This window comes from Syngnathus floridae, chromosome 11 (genome assembly GCF_059516105.1).
Source record: "Syngnathus floridae isolate MCC-2025c chromosome 11, RoL_Sflo_1.0, whole genome shotgun sequence".
NCBI classification, from domain to species: domain Eukaryota; kingdom Metazoa; phylum Chordata; class Actinopteri; order Syngnathiformes; family Syngnathidae; genus Syngnathus; species Syngnathus floridae.
Window position 1 is genome coordinate 5,644,724 of NC_142423.1, and position 20,242 is coordinate 5,664,965.

At 43.0% G+C, this 20,242-nt stretch overlaps 1 protein-coding gene across 3 annotated transcripts in view; it reads right to left on the reverse strand.

Moving 5' to 3' along the window:
* The window catches only part of srgap2 (SLIT-ROBO Rho GTPase activating protein 2), a 36,599-nt gene extending 16,942 nt beyond the window's left edge, over nt 1-19,657 (reverse strand). For 2 of the 3 annotated variants that reach the window (XM_088390087.1, XM_088390085.1), the window contains exon 1: nt 12,439-13,211. In XM_088390087.1, the coding sequence (XP_088246213.1) occupies nt 12,439-12,508 (70 nt within the window). In that variant the 5' untranslated portion in view covers nt 12,509-13,211. Of the gene's footprint in view, nt 1-12,438; nt 13,212-19,140 lie in introns of those variants that run through there. The other variant, XM_088390086.1, reaches the window with a different exon arrangement.
* Nucleotides 19,658-20,242: the final 585 nt, after the last annotated feature.

The following is a 20,242-nucleotide window of genomic DNA, read 5'->3' on the forward strand; positions in this document are numbered from 1 at the left end:
GTCTGAGATTTAAGGCTGCTGCCTCAAATCAGTCAAACATACCGCATGCTAGCGTGCGGTTAGAAATTTTCTGGCATCGAAAGGTGCTGCCAAAGGGCCTGTCACATAAAAATCTCTGGGTGGAGCCCAGAATGGACGTTCCTCTCTCTCTAAAATGACATTGCGAAAAAAACTCAATTTGTCCACCATTCTGGTGGTGCCTAGCTGATCCTTTTAGCTAAACAACATGAATGTGTGAATTCATTTTTGAGATACCTTCACAATGTTTCAATTTAGAAACGTAAAAGATTTTTCCCCCCATCAGTGTGAGACATTCTGTGTTCATAAGCTGTAAATGTTACAAAAAATTGCCTGCTACTTGCTAAGATAAAAATTTTGTCTGCAACTGGATTTATTTGCATCATCTGCACAGCTGTTGCGTTGTAATTACCGCACTACTGTACACTTTTTTTTTGCTTTATGACTCTCCACATTGTTTGCACAGCTGTCATTGGTCACTAATAGTGCCCTTGCACGACGTAAATGTTCTTTGTTCCTATGTGTCACGTCTTTGTCATAGTAGCTTATGCTACAAAAGACAAATTCGTTGTTATTTTTTTTAGCATACTTGGTCAATACAGATGATTGGGATTCTAAATAAAAACAATGGCATTGCAGTCAGTTGTTGCCGAACGCTCTCCAGGGCTCATAACAAGTTTGAATCATACCGACATGAGCTCTTATCCTCTGTAGCAGGGATTTTCAAATGGTTTTGTCCAAGGGATCACCATTATAACCAAGAAGCAATTCGGGGACCATATTATCTTATTTTGCACCCAAGTAGAATAGGCCAATACAGGCTATTTATTGCATGTCTATTTTGGGAACCCCAGCTACTTTTGACATAGTTTGGATGGGATTCACAAAATTAGCTGGAAAATAAATCAAGTTTAAATAATAAATCAATTCTATTTTTGAAAATGTTAGTTATTTTCCATTTTCAATTTCGTGGACCACCTGGCATACCGCCACTGACCACTAGAGGGCCGCGGACCACAGGTTGACAATCCCTGCTCTAGAGTATGAGAGAAATACAGTGAAAATAGGAGAACAGAGCGTTGTCAAGTGAATTTGGGGGGGGTTAGCATCACAGTCATTCAGTTCTCTACGCAGGAAGAGAAGACAGAGAAACAGGAAGTCAGTTCATTGCCCATAGGAGCACATGGGAGGGTTATATTAAAACAACGACAGGAAGTATGTGCACAGAGGCCGGAGTTGTGCCTGTGTAGGGGGCGGGAGGGTCTGAATGAAAAACCTGAAGAAAAGGAGGCAGCTGTGGAGTGAGTCACAAAAAAAAAAAAAAAATAGAAGAAAAATACTCAACTTTGCAGGTTGTATTATATATATGCTGGGTTGGCCTATCGGATGCGATTTCAAGGCAGTCGAATGGCCTTAGGTTGCAGGTAGTATTTCCTAAAAGAATTCTTAAGAAGGGTGGAATCTATTAGTTCCAGACATGCCTTGCAAATACTACTTGACTTTAGAGACACATAGCAGTATGTGAAGAGGGGGAGTATAGGAAAAGATAAAATTACAGTACAGTAAAAGTCTTGGAGGGGAAAGTATTGCCGGAATGAACGAGTCCAGACGATTTCTTTTTCTTGGGTCGACTTATTTCCTCTCACACACACACATGGACTGAAAGGAATGAAACCTGTCACCCAAATCACACCAATTTAAGGAAACGAGGTGTTGTCTTAATGAGGCTGGTTGACTTCAAGACATGGAAAACTTGCCAGTGTGCCAAAACCGAAGAAGCCCAATCAAGTATGTGAGAAGCAAAGATGAGGACAATGGAGAAGTGGGGAATTTTGTGTGCCCTATGACCAAGGGGAATTTCAGATGTCACAATGTAATTTCTTTTCTATGTGAGTTCTGGTTTATTATAATGGAGAACTGAGACTCAAGGGAATATTCTGACCAAGCATGGAAAGACAGATTTAACTTTTAAGAACCACAAACAAACACTACCCATGGACCAATTAAACCACTATAACCAAAGGAATGTAAAACAAGTGATGGGAAGAACATTTCCGGAAGTGCTTCCAAGACAGTATGACCATCAAATCAGTAGAATACTTTGTTTTAAAGTTTATGCAAATGTTTCAAAGAACAGGAGTGAGGAGATGACAAAAGGTCAGCGATAGAAGGGGGGGGGGGCGTGATCAGCAGGAGTACATTCCTCTACGCTTCTCTTCACCTTGGTGACCAGGCCAGGAAGTCATTAACCTTTTCATAGGCGTCATGATTCAGTCAGAAGAGTGCAAGATGAGATGTTTGCACTAGGAAGGGTGTTGAAGTTCCTGTGAGCAGGGCTCGAAGCCGTGTGGACTCCCTCCGAGGTTCCTTGCCCGAGATTGGACTACAGGTCAGGGGGTCAGAGTTTGCAGTGCTACCAGGCAGAGGTCAGTCTCCTATGTCAACCAAATGGTATAAAACACTCGGAACAATAGAACTTAGTTTCAGATCACTTTCAGTCCTGGCAGGCGTTTTGCTCTTTTACTCTCCGCGGCATTGCCGGCCGGCTGTGATTGAGGGGAGGCGAAGGCGGGGGTTCTATGCATAATGAAAAGGGCTGCTTATCAAAAGTTAACTAACTGTTCACTCACTTAGTGTGCCTGCCTGCTCCACTAACCCATTTCTTGGGGGGGATGCATACTCACACAGACTCGTATATTTATGTTGTAAATTGCAAACTTTGAAAAATGAGTATCAAAGTCTTTTAACACTTGATGAGACTTCAGCAGCAAAATGTACATTTTATTACTATCTGCGGGAGATCACAAAATTAACATGATGTTTTTAAAACAAAGTGCTCATCCTGTAGTGTACACACAATTCAATTAATCACAAAATGAGAATCATAATGATGTTCCATTTTGCTCGCATGACCATGCACCTGGTGTCACTTCTATTTCCTGTCCCTGATGGACGCAGCCATCTGGGCTTCAATTTCTTCCAGCAGGCTCCATCTCTGTCACGCTCACTCTCACACACGCACACACTTTGCCGAAGGGATGCAAACCACGACCGTACACAGCCATCAGTGCCATCTGTCTGGAAAAGAATCGATGAAATATCAAAACCTGGTGAGACCTGCTCACATGTATGATACCATCCTGGATCAGCTGCAGAGACAATATTAAGCTATACTATCTCCCCATGTGTGTGTGTTTGTGCACGTGTATATTTCTGTGTGCACTCTTTCCAGTGTTTCCAAATGGCCAGTGCATAACACCCTCCTTAATCAGCTTAGCAGCCAGTCAGGGGATTTGATTAATCCACAACACAAGCATGGGAAGAAGCCCGCTGAGTGTGTCTGCTTGTCTCACTCTGTGTGTGCTAGCCTCAACCTTCTCTGCATTACAGCGTTGATCTAAGAGATGTGACAAAATGAAAGTAGCGATGGGTGGGTGGGAGTAGACGCCATTCAAATGCAGACACGTCGTCTGGCGGGCAATGGGTCAGCTCATGTCTCCATTAGCTGTTTAATATTTGTCATATTTCCACTGACTGAGGGATGGCGTTAAACACCCCCTCTGTAGATTAAATAGTAATTTTCCATTTTACTTCTCGCGGAAATTGATTCGTCAGCACAAGCTGCTGGAGGAACTCACCAGCTGTCTGAATGCAACATTGACTTTAATTGTTCTTATCTTAAAAGCTGAACGTTGTGAAGGGTTAGGTTCAATCACACGGCAGATTCTCACGCGTGTAATATCTCGATTGGCGTGGATGCATAAAGGCGAAAATTCCTATCGTGGCATTCCGAGGGACATGAGAAGCATTGAGACGGAGGCAAAGGGTCATATCTGCTGATGGCTGTCAAGTGGTGATGCTTATCTGCATGCCACGAGAAGACAATGAGTGAAGAGAATACATTCTTTCAGGCACTGAACATTGGCATCTATGAAGAAAAAAAAAGGAATTCTTCCTCTTTGAAAAATATTCCAACTTTCATCTCAAACTATGAGGACGATGAGCACTGATGACCGAGACAGCCGCCAACAGCAAAACGTACAAGAACCGAATATATAAACCTCACAAATGACGAGTCAGCATTCCGGAGTTGCTGTACATCCAATACAATATGAGCCATTGTATAGCAGTAACAGCCTCTTAACAGTACACAAGTACTTTGTAGATTTGTGTGTGAGATACAGCTAAATGGATCATATGAGGAAAATAACAGCCCCACCCTCTCTGTTGTTATTCCATGGAGAACAAGGTGATGATGTGCTGTATCACAGGCTTGGGGGAGTTTATACAGCTTAATGTTTAAATACACTACTACTGTGGAAAAAAAAATCCCTATAGTGATTATCGCATTCAGCATCTTGATAAAGATTCTCCCCAAACCCGCCGCCACTCCTTGCCGTTCCCATCAAAGCATCTTTGGAAGTGGTGCATTGACAGGAGGGGAAGGAAAAAGTGGGGCAAGCTGCATGAAGAGGCTCTAAGGAAAGACTGGAACTCTACACCTCAGCACAAAACAACCACTGCAATAGAAAAAAAAAAGAGGGGGGGTGTTAGTGAGACAAAGGGTGGGCTGGGATTTAGTTTTTTTCCTCAAGATTTTCGTAGTATTAAAACAACTGCAGAAAAGTGACGTCATATAGAGTACCTGGCTAACATACCTTGTGAAATAAAGTTTACATACACGGAGATGGCAATCAGGCTACTTCTAAATTAAGCGCAATAATCTGAGGTTAAATTCCATTTGACATCTTTCATCATTCATTGAAATCTGTTCAGGAAGGAAGACAGATGAAAAATAAATCCATCCCCCTGTTATGTGGAACTAAAAGGATTGTGTGCTGTGTAATAGGCATTCAAGAATTTCACAGAGCTTTGCACAAATAAAAAAACTGGAAAAAAAAATGAGCGTTAAATATGCCAAGGATGGTCTTCATGGTCAAAGTCCTAGAATTGATACAATGAAGCTTATACTAGCAAAACTGACAATGAAAAGTACCACACGCAACGTCAGCATAGGGCATTTCAAGGCTAAACATGAAAAATAGCTTCACTTAATACGCATTCCTCATGTTTCCACAAAACGCAAGACTCACATTCGCCTCAAGCAAGCTTTGAAATCTCCCTTTAGAAAGCACCACAATACTAATGAGAGGGGAAGAAGAAAAAAACCCGCACTCCCTTTCACTATTTATGGGTTTGTAAACTGATGCATAGTGACTAACACTCACCTCAGGTGGTTCAGAGAACGACCTTGCTTGGTAAAAACAGCACATTCACGCCATTGTTTTGCCTCCACACGCATAGCAACCATTCCCGCTTTGCAGTTCTGACATACCAACCCGCATGAATGTCCCAGCAGTTCAAATGTCATCATCTCAGGCATCTTTTCCTTTCATATAAACGTGATCCTGAATTATAAATTGCATTTTGGTGGATCTGGTAACAAGCAACATGCCCACTAGTATTCATCTGAACTGCTGCACTCACTTTGTGGAAAAAGAGACAGAAGCTCAATTAAGAGGCTGCTCCCTTCCAAACACATTTTTGAACTAAGGTTGCTGATAATCTGCTTCAGGAAGACTTTCAGATTTAGAACCTTGAGTAACCCTCCTGAAATCCTTGACGCCATGGGAAGATGGCGCCTGGTCTGCCTTGACTACTAACAACACTATCTGGATTTGGTCATGGACCGTCTGATACCACAAAATCCCTCGCGGAGACTTCCAATATATGTGTGTCCCGTATCAAAGACAGGACATGTCTCAGTCGGTCCAACACAATAGGGTCCTCTCCCGTGGGTGGTCACACCCTTTCCTCCTAGCTCCATGACCTTACAAAACGACCCTAAGGAGGCTCAAAAAGAAAAGGGAAAATAAGGAGAGAGGGAGTGGACCCATCAGGAATGAAATCCTTATCAAAACAGAAAGCAAGTCTTAGGAATACAGGAAGTGCGAGAAAGGCCGAGGAGGTGTAAGCGATTCTGGACAGACAGCTGAGACAGCAGATGGAAGGGAAAATGGGAAGGAGCTAAACAGAAGCAAGGAAAGGAAAGCAGTGCTGTTGTTTGGCATTGGTGGAGCTGAATTATTAACGTTGGATCCAGTGGAAGTGAGAAAAGACAACACTTTGATGTGCTCGGTGTAATCGCCGCGTCATAAAAATGCATCTCAACGACATATGCAGAGCTGCCTGAGGCTGACAAGAACACGATCGTCGCTCAGGCTCAAGAGAACGTGGACATGTTAGCAATGAATGTCATACTACAAGTTATACATCTCAATTTTTTGTATCATCTCGATTCCGGAATACAAACTTTTCAAATGATCAGCTCGTAATATCACCTGAACTTGTTTTGAAGAAAGCAAGCTAGTTGTATCTCCGCTCGCGATTGGTGTGAATGTTAGCTCCTCCACAAGGAATGTAATGAGATGCCTATTACGAGTTCATTTAGGAGGCAGCGTATCACACTTCATAATTGAGCATGTAGCATGGGATTAGAAGAGGTCAAAGGTCATAGCAGACCGGAGGATGACATGTGGCCCACACCTGTTCAAAGATACCCCGCAGTCACGTCGTTAGGAGAGCAAAACAAGGTAAAGTAGACAAGTGAGTCAGTCATTACTCGAGTTTATTGTTAAACTGTGAGAGACTACAAAAGGCTGTCATGTTGTTTTGCTTTATCTCTCTACAGCCAGTGTTTTTCTCTCTGTTGGCCTGCCTTTTTTTTTCTTATCCGCAGAGGAAGCCTGTTTGATCTGGGAGACTCCCCGTTGTTCTGAAGCTCCAAGCTCAAAGACATCAGGCATTCACTTGTTCATTTGCTTCACTTCAGACAAGAGCTTGCTCTTTTTTCTCCCCGGGTTTTTCAATGTCTCTTTACAAAAAAAAAACTGTCGCTCATCTTTCCTTCACTCACCCCCTCGGAGAAACGAGGCGCATTCTCCCTCTTGTACCAAAGACAAGACCATGATTCATGAATTCAAAATGGCCTCTATGTTGTGGAACAATTGGACTGATGCCAGCTCTGCAGCGTGCATATGGACCATGTAAGTAGTATGTGAGCTATGACACGGCACGGACAGTAGCCATCATTGTCTTCTACGGCGAGAGCTGGACACAATGGAGCAGGAACAAGCAGGAACATGACTCATACATACTGTAAGCCCTCCTGACCATTACGGCTGACAAACAATAGGCAGTAAGTGTCCACGCGTTGTCCAGCTAAACAATAGCAGCATTACGTATGCCAATTTGGGACTTAAGCCGTGTTGCAGAAAACAGCATTATTGTTAAATTTGTTTACGTGAAAGAAAAGCTTCTTAATGTCTTCATTTAGGAATCATTGTGGACATTCATGATTGGAAAAAAAGGAATACATGGCTGGGTGTTGATATTGGAAAGACAAAAATGATAATTTTATTACGTCGTCCAATGACTGGGTGTATGTAAATGTATGCTTGTGCACTTTAATTCATGAAATATGAGCATTTATTTTCAAGCTAACAGGTACTCTGGAACCTATTTTCTACACTTTACTTTTTTAAAATTTTTTTACCAGATCTTGATTGAGGTTGTTAGTTCAGAAAAAGGTAATGGACCTGAAAATTACTAAAAATGGCAAGTACTAGCATAATCATATCAAATAAACACATGGTACAATTACCATAAAATATTTAACATATAACGCTTCACAAAAAAAAATTGCCTTTTAACCCGGCGCGTCTTACGTTTTTTTTTTTTAAGCTAGGCCCGTTCATTGATGTTGCGCCTGCGGTTTGTGAATTAGAGCACAGTGGGTGAACATGGCTGTTTCTATTTACACAGTAATTTTAGTATAGTAGTTTTCAACTGGCGGCATGCTGGATTACTCCAAGATTACAATCAATTAAAAAGCTCAACCACGGCAGTGGGAAAGTCTCCCCACAACATTCCTTAGCGGGAATACCACCAGAGCATGACAAGAGTCCCACACACACATTCAAGCCCCGTTGCCACCCACTGCAACCTTTGAACACAGTAAGTGGCTGAGTGCGTGCATCTGTGTGTCACAGACTGCCACCTTTAACACCACTGTCCTCCAAGAAAAGGAGATGGATGACAGAGAGAGTGGGAGTGGAATGATTCAGGGGAAAAAAAAGCTACTTAGGGGGGGTCCAGTAAAATGCGTGTGCCTCTTGATCCTGCCGTCACCAATGAAATGAGGTGATTGATGGTCAAATCCTTTGTGCCAAAGGGCAGCACCCCTCAGACCCCGTGTTTTTTTTTTCCTCCTAGTCAAGTCTCCTCTAAGAAACGACACAACATGCAGCAAATCAGATATACTCGAGAATATTTTCCCCAAGAGACGCATCCAAATAATAAATGATGAGTGGAGTAGAACTACGCTGCAATGCGGTGGTTGTAATACTAGCATGACGCAGTGTATTGTTACATCACCGCAAACAATTAAAATGACACATCCAGTCCTCCCCCAAGCCAAGCCACAACAATCCCGATTTGGATCGGTCCCAAAGTCGACTTTAATTATCGCCCACGTCTTGAATACATATGAACTGTGCAGCTCACTTTCATGCATTATTTAATACATAGTGAACCGTGATCTTATTCCTTGGCCTATATCCGCCATGGGCTTTCACTTTCATGCATAACAAACAACTCCTCAGCAGAGAAAAGACAAAATATTTTGTTAAATGAATAGCGGTGGCTGTGTGAGCCAATGTGATGTTATCTTTTGTCAATCAAAACCAAAAATTCATTTCCTTGTGGCTATATAAAGGTGAAGGAACCGTTTAAGGTTACTTGAACCTGAGACAAACGTCCGCTTATGTAATGTAATGTAATAAGAGCCGTGAGATTTCTCTGTCAATGAGTGAAGTCATGTAATGATGATAAAGGTGTTACAATTTCATGAGACTGAAAGTTTTACAAGTCTAAACACCCCTGTTCAAATGAAATGATCATTTTGTATTTCCTATTCAATTTGGTTATAGACCAAGTTGTTTATACAGCTCTTATATTTGCTCAATGGACTCGCGGTGGTCCACCTAATGTTGTGCCCGACAGTAAATGTCACCGTGAGTTCATACAACTCCCGCCCTGCATGGTTCACTGCACAACGGGAATGAGTATGTGTGCTCGCATGTTTAAAGGGGAGGGATGTTCCCATTTCCACTCTGTTTGAAGCACACGGACTGAGCCGGAATGTCGAGGGGAGAGGAGAGGAGGGAGGGGGCACCAGAGGGAGAATGATGGGAGAGGCGAAGGCCGTAATCCGAGAGGGGAGTCCCACAGGGCGGGCAGGCACATGGTCCTCTACCCTCCACAGTCGGTTTGGCGCATGTAGGAGAGAGCGAGACGACAGCAGACTCAGCGTGCTCGGCTACATAAAGATAATGATGACGTATTGGTATCATTTAGTCTCGTTATGAGGAAACAAAGCTCATCGTTCAAGTTATGTGCGGCGCACAATTGGGATGGTTTGGCTGATTTATGGCAACATGACAATTTAGCTTGTGTACTAAACATCCATCTGCCAATTCAAACAAAAAAGCTTGTGAACTTTGCTACGACAAAGCGACCGTGGCACACGTGATAAAATCGCAGATATGAAAATGACATCGTGAAAGAAGCTTTTCAGTCATACTGTAGATTAGACTATGGATATTCCGTGATGATTACAATTGCCCAAAATGCGAAAACCCAGCAGGAGCGAACAAATGGCAGCCCAAAACAACGCTGCAGTATTTACCAACTCTGGGGTAAAGAATATGAATTATGCATACTTTACGATTGAAGCGTAGATAAAAGACGACGGGGAGGACGCTAGACAGGAAGAATTTGAGATGCAGTTAACCGAAGAGCGCTTGGAAAGCTCCATTGGTAGCGGTGGCCCAGACACTGAGGACCTCAATCAAAAGCATTTGAAATATTTATATCGATGGTATATTTTAGTAAAAAAATCTCTCAAGGTCTTCTGAAGATTTTAATGAAATGTACCACACTGAAAGGCAACTAGGATGTAATATTAAAAGTGAGCCAAAGGGCAAATTCCACACATCTTCACTTATTAACTTGCTGTGGGACAGTCAGCCAAATGTGTCTTCAGAACTGTCTAAGTTGCCATCAATGTCCCTCTCTTGGTGGTTGACGCGTGTTGCACAGTTCATACAAGGTTCTGAAAAATACTTTTGCTGCCTCAGGATGCACTTAAACATGCATGAGAGACGAATCACACTTCTCAGATTGAAGTTCACACAAACACACACACACCCCATGGCGATGCTTGCAAAGAAGCACCAACAACAGAAAACGAACTCCAACGGGCACGTTGAGATAAATATCGGGCCCCAGGTATGCGCTACGAGTTCCTTAACAGCTCTCCTGGCACCTACACCGACGAGCTCCTCCGACACACAAACAAATATTTAAGTCAAACATGTTTGCCACACCCACATCCAAACATGAGGCTCGGGACGAGTGTGCACATGAAAGACTTCATCTGAAGGCGTGTTTGACCACATTCATGAGGAACGGCCCAGCCCACGTTGCCTTGCAGCAGTCGCCGGTGAGGCTCTTATTATAAAATGGCATTTTCTAACATGCCATCAGATTTAATCATTAAGCTTTACTTCAGTCAGATAGTTTGGAAAGGGTACAAAAAGACTACTCCATAGAATTAATTCAATCAATTAAAGAAGTTACAAGGAAACAACATATTTGATATTTGATGCTGGCTCACTTCCAAACCATTTTGAACCACACCACCTTGTTGTATCATGTAATTGTCTCCGATGCTTGTGGGAAAGAAAACCACAACATGCTTCTCACATTCAAAACGGCTTGGTAGCAAATCTCGGTTTCAGCACTTAAAACAAGCCGGCATGTGTGGCAACAAACACCAGCAGAAGAGGGGGAAGACTCAGCCTCTCTCTGGAGGAGCGTGGATGCTGGGAACAGCAGAACTGGTGCATCCGCATGGCAACCAGGGGGAAAGAACACTGTGTCCTCACTTTATGCAGAAGAAAAGAGGCGAGCGAGTACACGGGCTGTGTGTGTGCGTGTGTGTGCAATGCAGATTCAACGGAGACGAGCTGATGAATGGCTTCATTAAAACAGCATTAGGAGAGGTGAAAGGGGTTGCAAACGGGAGCGATTTGCTTACTAGTTTGAACGTGTAGAATCGACTCCATACAGACATTCGCTCTGTTGTACAATCCTTAAACTACATTTATAGTGCACACAGCCTTAAAAATATGAATCAACAGCAATAACATGGAGAAAGAAATGCAAAACAGAGGAAGAACTAAAAACGGGTTGAAACTGGCGTTGTGCGTGCACGTGTTGCTCCGTGCGTGCGCGATAACGTGATTAGCCAGAGGGACCTACACGGAAGACAAATCTACATTACTCTTCCTCATTTTCCTTCATGCTCCTTGCAAACCCAGAAAAATGGGGGCAATTCTGTAACCGTAGCAACCAAGTGTGCCTACGTGCACAGACAAGCTGCTGCCGGAGAGGGGAGGTGGCACCAATGATTTCAGAGGGTTAAGATTTTATTTAGAATTATTTTCATTTCCAAGTGTTTTTTTTTCTTTCCACACCCCCTCTCCTCCCTTTGTTGTCGGGCTAAGGGTTGTTCAAATACAACCTGTCTCCATTGTGCAGCTTTTCATACACTTGCTTTTTTCTCGCACCCCTTACTCGGCTTCTTCCTATTTATCTGCTCGCCGTTCTAATTGTTTTGCAGAGGATATGAGCAGTTTTCCTCGTCTTTATATAGATAGACCCATCTGCTTTTAAAGACCCGTTCGTCAACTCGCACAAACATCCGCGGCCGGTTGTGTGTCAGCAATGTGGTCTGCACATGCGGAGACCGAGAGGCCATTCAGCTGCTTTGAAGCACAACAGGAGGCTGGTGTGTGTCACACGTCATCGCCGCTGTCAAACATGATGAGGGGCAAAGGAGTGAGACGGAATGACAGATAGAGAGGAGGGGGGGTGCAAGGAGGAGTGAGAAAAACAAAAAGTATGAGCGGAGAACCGGCGGGTTCTTTTCACAATGCTCCGATTGTTCAGTGGATGTGGGCCGAGAGAAAGAAAAAGATTGAAAATGAGCGTGAGGGAGGAAGGGATCGACAGCTTTTCACATTCTTGCGCTTGTTGAGTGGTTGTTGTGCTGTTGCAGTGGCTAAAGGGGTCAAGTCTTTTTTTATGATATGCTCTTGGCTTATTTACACATTTTCCCCCCAAAGGCATGGCACTACAACAAACAGACACTATTTCCTCTTTCCTCGATTTATTTGTGTATTATATTTCAAACTCAAGGCCCAGCGGTGTTCTTCTGTAGGCATCATGTTATGTCAGACAAGTGTACCAGACTGATTTTATCTACTTTGCAAGGAGGAACTCACAGTGGCTTACCATTGCACTTTTTAGAGTCAGGGGTCGGAAATGTCGGACTTCCCCATTTTCTGGAACAAAGCATTAACATATAAATATGTCTCAATGTATTAGGAAGGTCATCCAGATAAGGGTGACCTCATAAGGTCATCAGCTCCCGCTCCCCCACAATGCACAGGGACGCTCTACCTTTCAGCAGGCTTCTACAAATTGGCCAATCAAAAAGAATGTGGACTCAGAAGAGGAATTTTAAAGAGACTGAAGAGCCAAAGAGAAAAAGGCAGCGTATTAACTAAACGCAGGCACTAGCAGGGAGTACCAGAATGAAAAAAATGAAAGAGAAAATAAACAGATGTCTCCTTTTAAAGTGATAGGCAGCACAAAACGATGTCTCGGTGGACATCGTGCAAAACAGAAGCGCTCCAAAATCTATCAAGTGATTTGTCACTGCCTTCGATCGTCATATTTTTTAAACCAAAGCTGACACACCTGAAACCGAGAGTAATTCCGTCAGCCGACCACGGCAAACTGAACATCTGTCCCCCAATCAGAGCACGGCGAGCATCTGGCTCGAATGAACAGCAGTCATCTCGCAGCTGAACTCCGACCTTACCCGGCTCGGCAGTGTGCATTTTTCTTTTCTTGGCGTGTTTACTTCCCTTTCTTGATCCACTCCGGTACTCCCGTCGCATCGCTTCATCTCTCATCAGGCGACCGTGCGCAGCATCTGATATGCCAGATGTTGTCGTTCACCTGTCCCGCTTCATCGACATAGCGTGGAGGATGCCTTGATGGCTGACACTCCTCATTTTATCTCTCATCCTTTGACAGCATGTAGGAGGACAGATTAGATTATACATGGCTGAGTGTCTACTGTATATAACCGGCAAAAATGCTAGAGCTAAAAAGACGCCACATAGTGAGCTATTATAGTGTACCCACTCGTGAAGAATGAGGAAGTAGCAGATTGGCAGCGTGATAGAGAAAATCTATGGGTTTTTTTTCCTCCCCCTAGCCATGTCAAGTCCATTGCTGACTCAGCACTGCACCTGAAACAAAGGCGGAGTAGCTGGTTCTGTTATTTACTACAGGAATAGACGGAATTTGAGTCATTGAAAGAAAGAAAATAACCTTCAGCAGTGCTTTTTTTTTTTTTTCATGCTGCCGAACAAACGTAAAGAGCTCAATTGTACGTGGATGTGTGAGTACTGTACAGACAGGAAGCTTCCTAGCACAATCAGTGTGTATTCAAGCCCGACTCCATACCCCCACTTTCACGCTAACATCCTTCCCGACTGATTATTTTCAGCTCTGTCAGCAGATCCTTAATTCAGACTGAAACACTTTTACTCACTCCAAAAAGCAACCTCGCAATCCCTCACCTTGCACAATAATGAACTGTGATAAACCAATGCCATTTATGTTCAGCGGATGTTTTGGTTTAAAGGCGTGTGATTAACTTCTTGTGATTGTTTAATTGTACTAGCTGGTGTTCTTTCTAAATGACAGGCAGACGCTAAACATTTAAACACAGACATCATCGGTAAAAAGTGTCATTAATTAAACAGCTCCCCATTTTCTCACAGCCACAATGAAGATGGGTCAGTGTTGCAATAACAATCACGCTGTAAACGCCATCAGGTAATGAAGTGCTTTTCAAAGCTGCCATCCTAACTGCACTCGATTTTTCTCTCCACCAACAGTGCATCAATCAAACACAACAGAAATAACATGTCCGGGCATAGTCTTACATACGCGCGTGCACGCAAGCCTGTTTGCAGACAACCCCAGTGCTGTGTCAACACCTTTCCTATTGTGAGCCAGTGAAAGCGGCCATTTATCCGAAATCGTATGTTTCACTGGTTGCCGAGCAAACATGCGGTTGACTGACGGTGTGCGTGGAGGCAAGTCGACACCATTTCAGTTAACGCACCAACACGCACACACACAGGACTGATACACACGCCTTTCAGGGTGAAAGATCATCATATCTGCTGCTGTGAATTTTCAACAGATGCTGCTCCCAAATGCCTTTTTGGGGCCATCTGCGAGTTGCTGAGTGTCGAACGATCAATAGGAGTTATTCAAGCAGACCATCAGAGCGGACAGCTATGATATTGCTATTAGTGTCTCAGACAGACTGCAAAAACACCAAGATCAATAAGCTTTATTAATGGTGAATGGGAATTTGGTTCACAGAGGAAGACGCTGATTAACAACTGTGTGGAACCGTAACAGATGCAATGCCAAAGTGTGTCAAAGATTCTGAAAGGCTTTCACATGCAACGCTTCCTGTTTTTTTTTTTTTTTCTTTTGGCTACTATGGCGAGCTGGCTGATTAGTAAAACAGGAGTACTGTGTTGGCTGAATAAATGCAGTTCCATGAAGACTGTGACAGTGCCCAACTCTGAGCAAGCCGGAGTCTCTCTGAAAAGCAGAGTCCACTTCTGGATTCAATTCCAAAAGTACGTACAGTAAGCGCTCATTACTTACCTTGGTGTATAAGCATTTGCATCTGTGTTGTAACATTTCTACTACTAAAGGTTCACACTGCTCACCTAACATTCTTTCAAATTTCCTTTATCCTGTGTGTTGTTTTTTAGGACCAAAGTATTTGAACACCTGGCCATTACTTCTACAGATGGTGAAAATGGAAGAAATTTGAGGGCTGCTCACAGCTAGCCAAAAATGTGGGCTGCTTTGATTGAGGTCCGCCCCCCCCAAGTCTGTCTGTATGTACTATAGTTGCACCATCACGCTGTAGAAGCCTTATCAACTTAAGCCATGAGGTGGGATTTACATTTATTTACCTTCCACGCAGAAGCGTTAAAAAAAAAAAAAAGAAAGAAAGATTATTCCAGCTCCCAGATAAACACAGACATGATTTGAGCGATTCCAGATTTTCACACCCAAATACAACAAGAGGGGCAAGGAGGAGGATTGGGAGTAACTGGACAACTTGTTCTGAATGGAACACGAGAAGCCCATGTGACAGAGAAGGTGGTGACCCATCTTATCTACTCATCTAGGCTAATTACAGCTGGTAGCCAAAACCTTCTGTTCCAAAAGCCTTTCATTCTCTTTCCTGGCGTACCCGCCTTCCACTAACTAATCATATATTGAAAAATATTATTATTATTATTATTATTATCAAATTCGGGGGGTTAATGCATAAAAAATATTAGTTACTACCGTAATTGCTGGACTATAAGCCGCACCGGATTATAAGCCGCACCAGCTAAAATTCAGGGATATTTCTTTTTTTTTCTTACATAAGCCGCACCGGACTATAAGCCGCACTTGCACACGAGTTTTTTACAAAGAAAGACAGTACATAGAAAGCCTTTTGAACGTTTTAATAACATACTTGAACATGTCTTTCTAAACATTGCCTGTGACGCAGCAGTAGTACCGCAGCAACGCGGAAGTGTGCACGCGAGTTATTAGCAAAGAAAGACTGGACACAAAGTTTTTTTTTTAAAGCTTTAATAACATACCTTAACATTTCTTTCCAAACACTGCCTGTGACGCGGCAGTAATACCACAGCAACACGGAATTAACACAGAAAAGTCGCTGAGACGCGGCGGTAATGGCGGCGGTTACACAGCGGCAACACGGTAGCACAGCACGAACAGGGCTGGTTAAAAAAAACATACCAGTAAAAGTACAAAAAGAGCCGTCTTCATTTTCCTCCTGTGCACTGAAACCAAGTCTTCCTCCTTCGTGTCCGATTGGAATAGCGTTAGATATCCTTCGCCTCACACTTTCTCAGTCTCTCTTTCGTCGTCGGTTCTATGCATTTCTTCGAGTGTGAAGAGGTTCTGTTCATGCTAATCTTATTCATGCACGAAGCGCTACATTATATTAAACTAGCGAGCGACCCGTATAGCTTAAAAGCGGCATCATATTCATTTATTTTATCCCCCATAATGACGGTTTGTGTATAAAAGCTTGCTGTCTTTGTGTCAATGTGGGTGTGTGCGTGATGCGCGAGACGATCACGTCTTCTTCGGCGCATTATCTCTTCTTCGTCTGTCTCACTCTTGCTTCCTGCTAGAGCGCCCCCTGGAGAGCGGAGGCCGTAAAAGTCCATAAGTACGCTCCAGAGTAGACACAAGATAATGTCATCAACATCGACTGCCTTTGGCTTAAAAGCTGCATCATATGCATTTCTTTTGTCCCCCATGATGACGGTTTGTGTATAAAGGCTTCCTTTCAGTAATGTCCGTCTTGATCGCGTGATGCGCGAAATGTAAACAAAAACTAGCACGTCTTCTTTGGCGCATTATCTCTTCTTCGCCTGTCTCGCTCTTGCTTCTTGCTAGAGCGCCTCCTGGAGGCCGGAGGCCGTAAAAATCCATAAGTACGCCGCGCCGCCGTTTAAGGTTCAAAGTAACCTTCTGAATATAATGCATTAAAAGTTCACATTCATTACAACCTGTTTTTGGTGAGCAAAATGTCAGAAGAATTGAATTTAAATGCTGATTGATTGGGTTTTAATACAATGCAGATTACTTCACTGGTTTCTTTTATATCAAACAAGTTGTTATCAAACAACTTGTTTGATTTAAAAGAAACCAGTGAAGTGATTAAAAAAAGGAAAAACAAGATGAACTTAGTACAATTACAATGCAGATTGTCCAAACAGCGCCACTGCTTTGTGTAATGTCTGAGTGATATGGCAGAGTAAGAGAAAGGGTTTAGAGCACAGGTGTCAAACTCAAGGCCCGGGGGCCAGATACGGCCCACCACATCATTCTATGTGGCCCGCGAAGACAAATTGTGCATCAAATTCGTGTGTCATTACTAGAATTGCAAATTGTCTTCACTTTTAATAATAGCTTTTTTTAAAAATATTTGACCAGTTTTTACTCGTCTGATTTGAAAACGAGTTATTTGTCAGTTTGTTTTATAGCTTTTACTGTATATAATAGTGTTAAGAGTAAAAGTGATCAAGTCATCACAAAAATCACGAAAAAAATCTTATATAAGCCGCACCTGACTATAAGCCGCAGGGTCAAAAATTTTGGAAAAAAGTCGCGGCTTATAGTCCGGCAATTACGGTACATGTATCGGTGTTTGGTATCGGCATCGATAACTACTACTCATACTAGTATCGTTCTGAAAAAAGTGGTATGGAACATTCATACTGAACGCAGAAAACCTCACTTGCTTTTCAGCTTGCTACAACATGACTGGCAGCCAACGAAGAACAAAATGGAAGCACATGTATTCATTCCGACCACTACACATGGCAATCTGGACGAGTAGTATTTGCTTGTTTGAGAATTATTGCACATCATGAGAGAGAGGATTCAGTGCCCATTGCGTTTCCTGTTTGCTAATGTCAACGTTCTGAATTGTTGATTTAATTGGCGGGTTGCGCTAAGAGGACGTCACAATATTTACATTGCTCAACAACTGCAGGACTAACACTTCCTCAAACCCTGCAATAGATCGAAATAAATACACAGACTCCATTCTACATTTTCTTCACCGCTTTACACAATAAACAAGCATTCAAAGACACAATTATGGACAATTTAGTCCTCAATAAACTTAAGATCCATGTTTATGGAAGAAAGTTGGAGCACCACACACACCAGGGAGAATATGCAAATTCCACACTGGAGGGCCTGGGTTAAGATTTGAACCCTGGACCTCTCTATAGTGATGCAAATATGCTCACCACTTGAAGACTACAATAATTTTTAAAAAATGGCTCTAATGGGGAGATAATCCACACACTATGACATCACAAAAAGACAATTATTTAAATCCAACATCAGGGCAAAGGATCACCAAACAGGTCAGAAAAAGTTCTCATTTCCACATTGTTAAAGTAAGGCATTCTATTTTAAACAGTTCTCACACATTCCCCATTGCAAACTACAACAATGACAAAAATAAATTGCTATATAATGACTGTCAATAATGATTGTTTGAAAAGGAAGACTTTTTTGATGCATCTCTTGTTTTGGACCTCAACAGATGGCGGTGCAGGTGTACCTAATAAAGTGGCCAGTGAGCGCAGCCACTACCAGTGTGCCTGCCTGCCTGCCTGACGACAGAAGCATCCACAAACACAACCAATGGGGCTTTAACTCACGCCAATGCATCGCATGGGGGGGGACAAAACACCATTGGACGCTAAAGAACAATCTCCGATTAGTTGCAACGTGTAAGGCACACATGCTCGGGCGGTATGCGGAGCTCAGCAGCCTGCAGCACAGACATGCGGTGAAGAGAAAGAGAGAGAGAGAGAGAGAGAGAGAGAGAGAGAGAGAGAGAGAGAGAGAGAGAGAGAGAGAGAGAGAGAGAGAGAGAGAGAGAGAAAACGCCCTGTCTTGTTCCATGTTGAAACTGCAAGCCTGCTGCTTGTCGTACTTAGCGGACAAACAGCAAATAACGCGTAAGCTTTCACACCTTAACAAGCGGTTAGTGGTCAACAACACTGAAGCTTGGGCGTTTTTCCCCCCTTTCTGTCTTTGTTGGCGGATTGCGCCCAACGTTAGCTGGCGAGCGACCACATGAGCGAGCACACGTCGGATCAGAGTAGTTGCGATCGTTACGCATAAATAAAGAGAAATTATGAGAAGACGATTAATGGACATATAAACGGGAGATGTTGGCAGCAGTTAAAAATACTCTCAATACGACAAAATTGTTCATTTATTAAAGCGTCGTTGCATCGTCGCTTGGGAAGCTTTGAAAAGTTTTACCTTTAACTTGAGTTTCATATTCGGCCACGATCTCCTTGTCCTTTCGGAATTTGGCCGGAGACGTCATGGCTGGAGTTTGGAGAGCAAACCACTTGTCCACGCTGTAAAGTCAATTTGCTCCTAATTGGGCAATAAAAACAAGCTTGATGGGAGGACTGGGGGAGGCTATCCACGTAGCGGCTAGGTGAGAAGGAATGGGGTAAAAAAAGGGGGGAGTCCAGATGAGAAAATGTGTCTCCTCGCTTGCTGAGCCCGCCGCTCCGTATTGTCTCCCTGCGTGTGTTCACTGAGGGCGCATTGTGAGTTTGGCGCTGCTTCTGCTGCTGCACAATTCTCATGCGCGCCTCCTCTAAGCCACTGGCTGTGGTGCAAAGCGGTTAAAGTCAATAGAGAGATACATCCCTGCCTCTGAAACGGCGATAACTTGTGAGTATGCACTCCCGAAGCGTCCGCTCACTCCTTCGATCCCGCCTGAAGTGATCTGTGCTCACCCCATGAAGTAGTGAGAGAGAGGAGGAACCAGTGGAGGGGTTGGCAGTTCCTCCACACTACGTACTGCACATGACATAAGGATGGACGCGTGCAAGTCTATCTTTGAAGCACTTAAAGCAACCTTTCCAAAGCAAAAGAATACTTGTCTAATTCATTTAAACAATAATGGATTTATTTTATTTAATAAATGCCAGTCACACACATTTGTATCACATGTAGACATTAAGTACACGATTGCTTTAAAACGGGGACGAGAGAGCAGTTTATTTTAAACGACAAAATGTTTTTCCATATGCTGCATACAATAATTTAAAGTGCCAAATAACTTGCAAAGACCGGAAGTAGTCACCAACGCTACCAAGCTACAACTAATATACAAATTGGTCTTATCTTGACACTATTTCTATAACGTTGATAAGAATTTCACTGGCATTGAAATAGTAATGTGTCAATTAAAACGTAACCATTGTTTTACACTTCCGGTCAAGGAAAAACTTTTCATAGTCATGAAGCCTGCCCCGCCTAATTTAATGGAACAGAGGTTTTGAGTCTGCAGTTGGCTGTAATAGTCTAAATGACGTTAAAAGAAACCAATCAGCATAGGAATCAA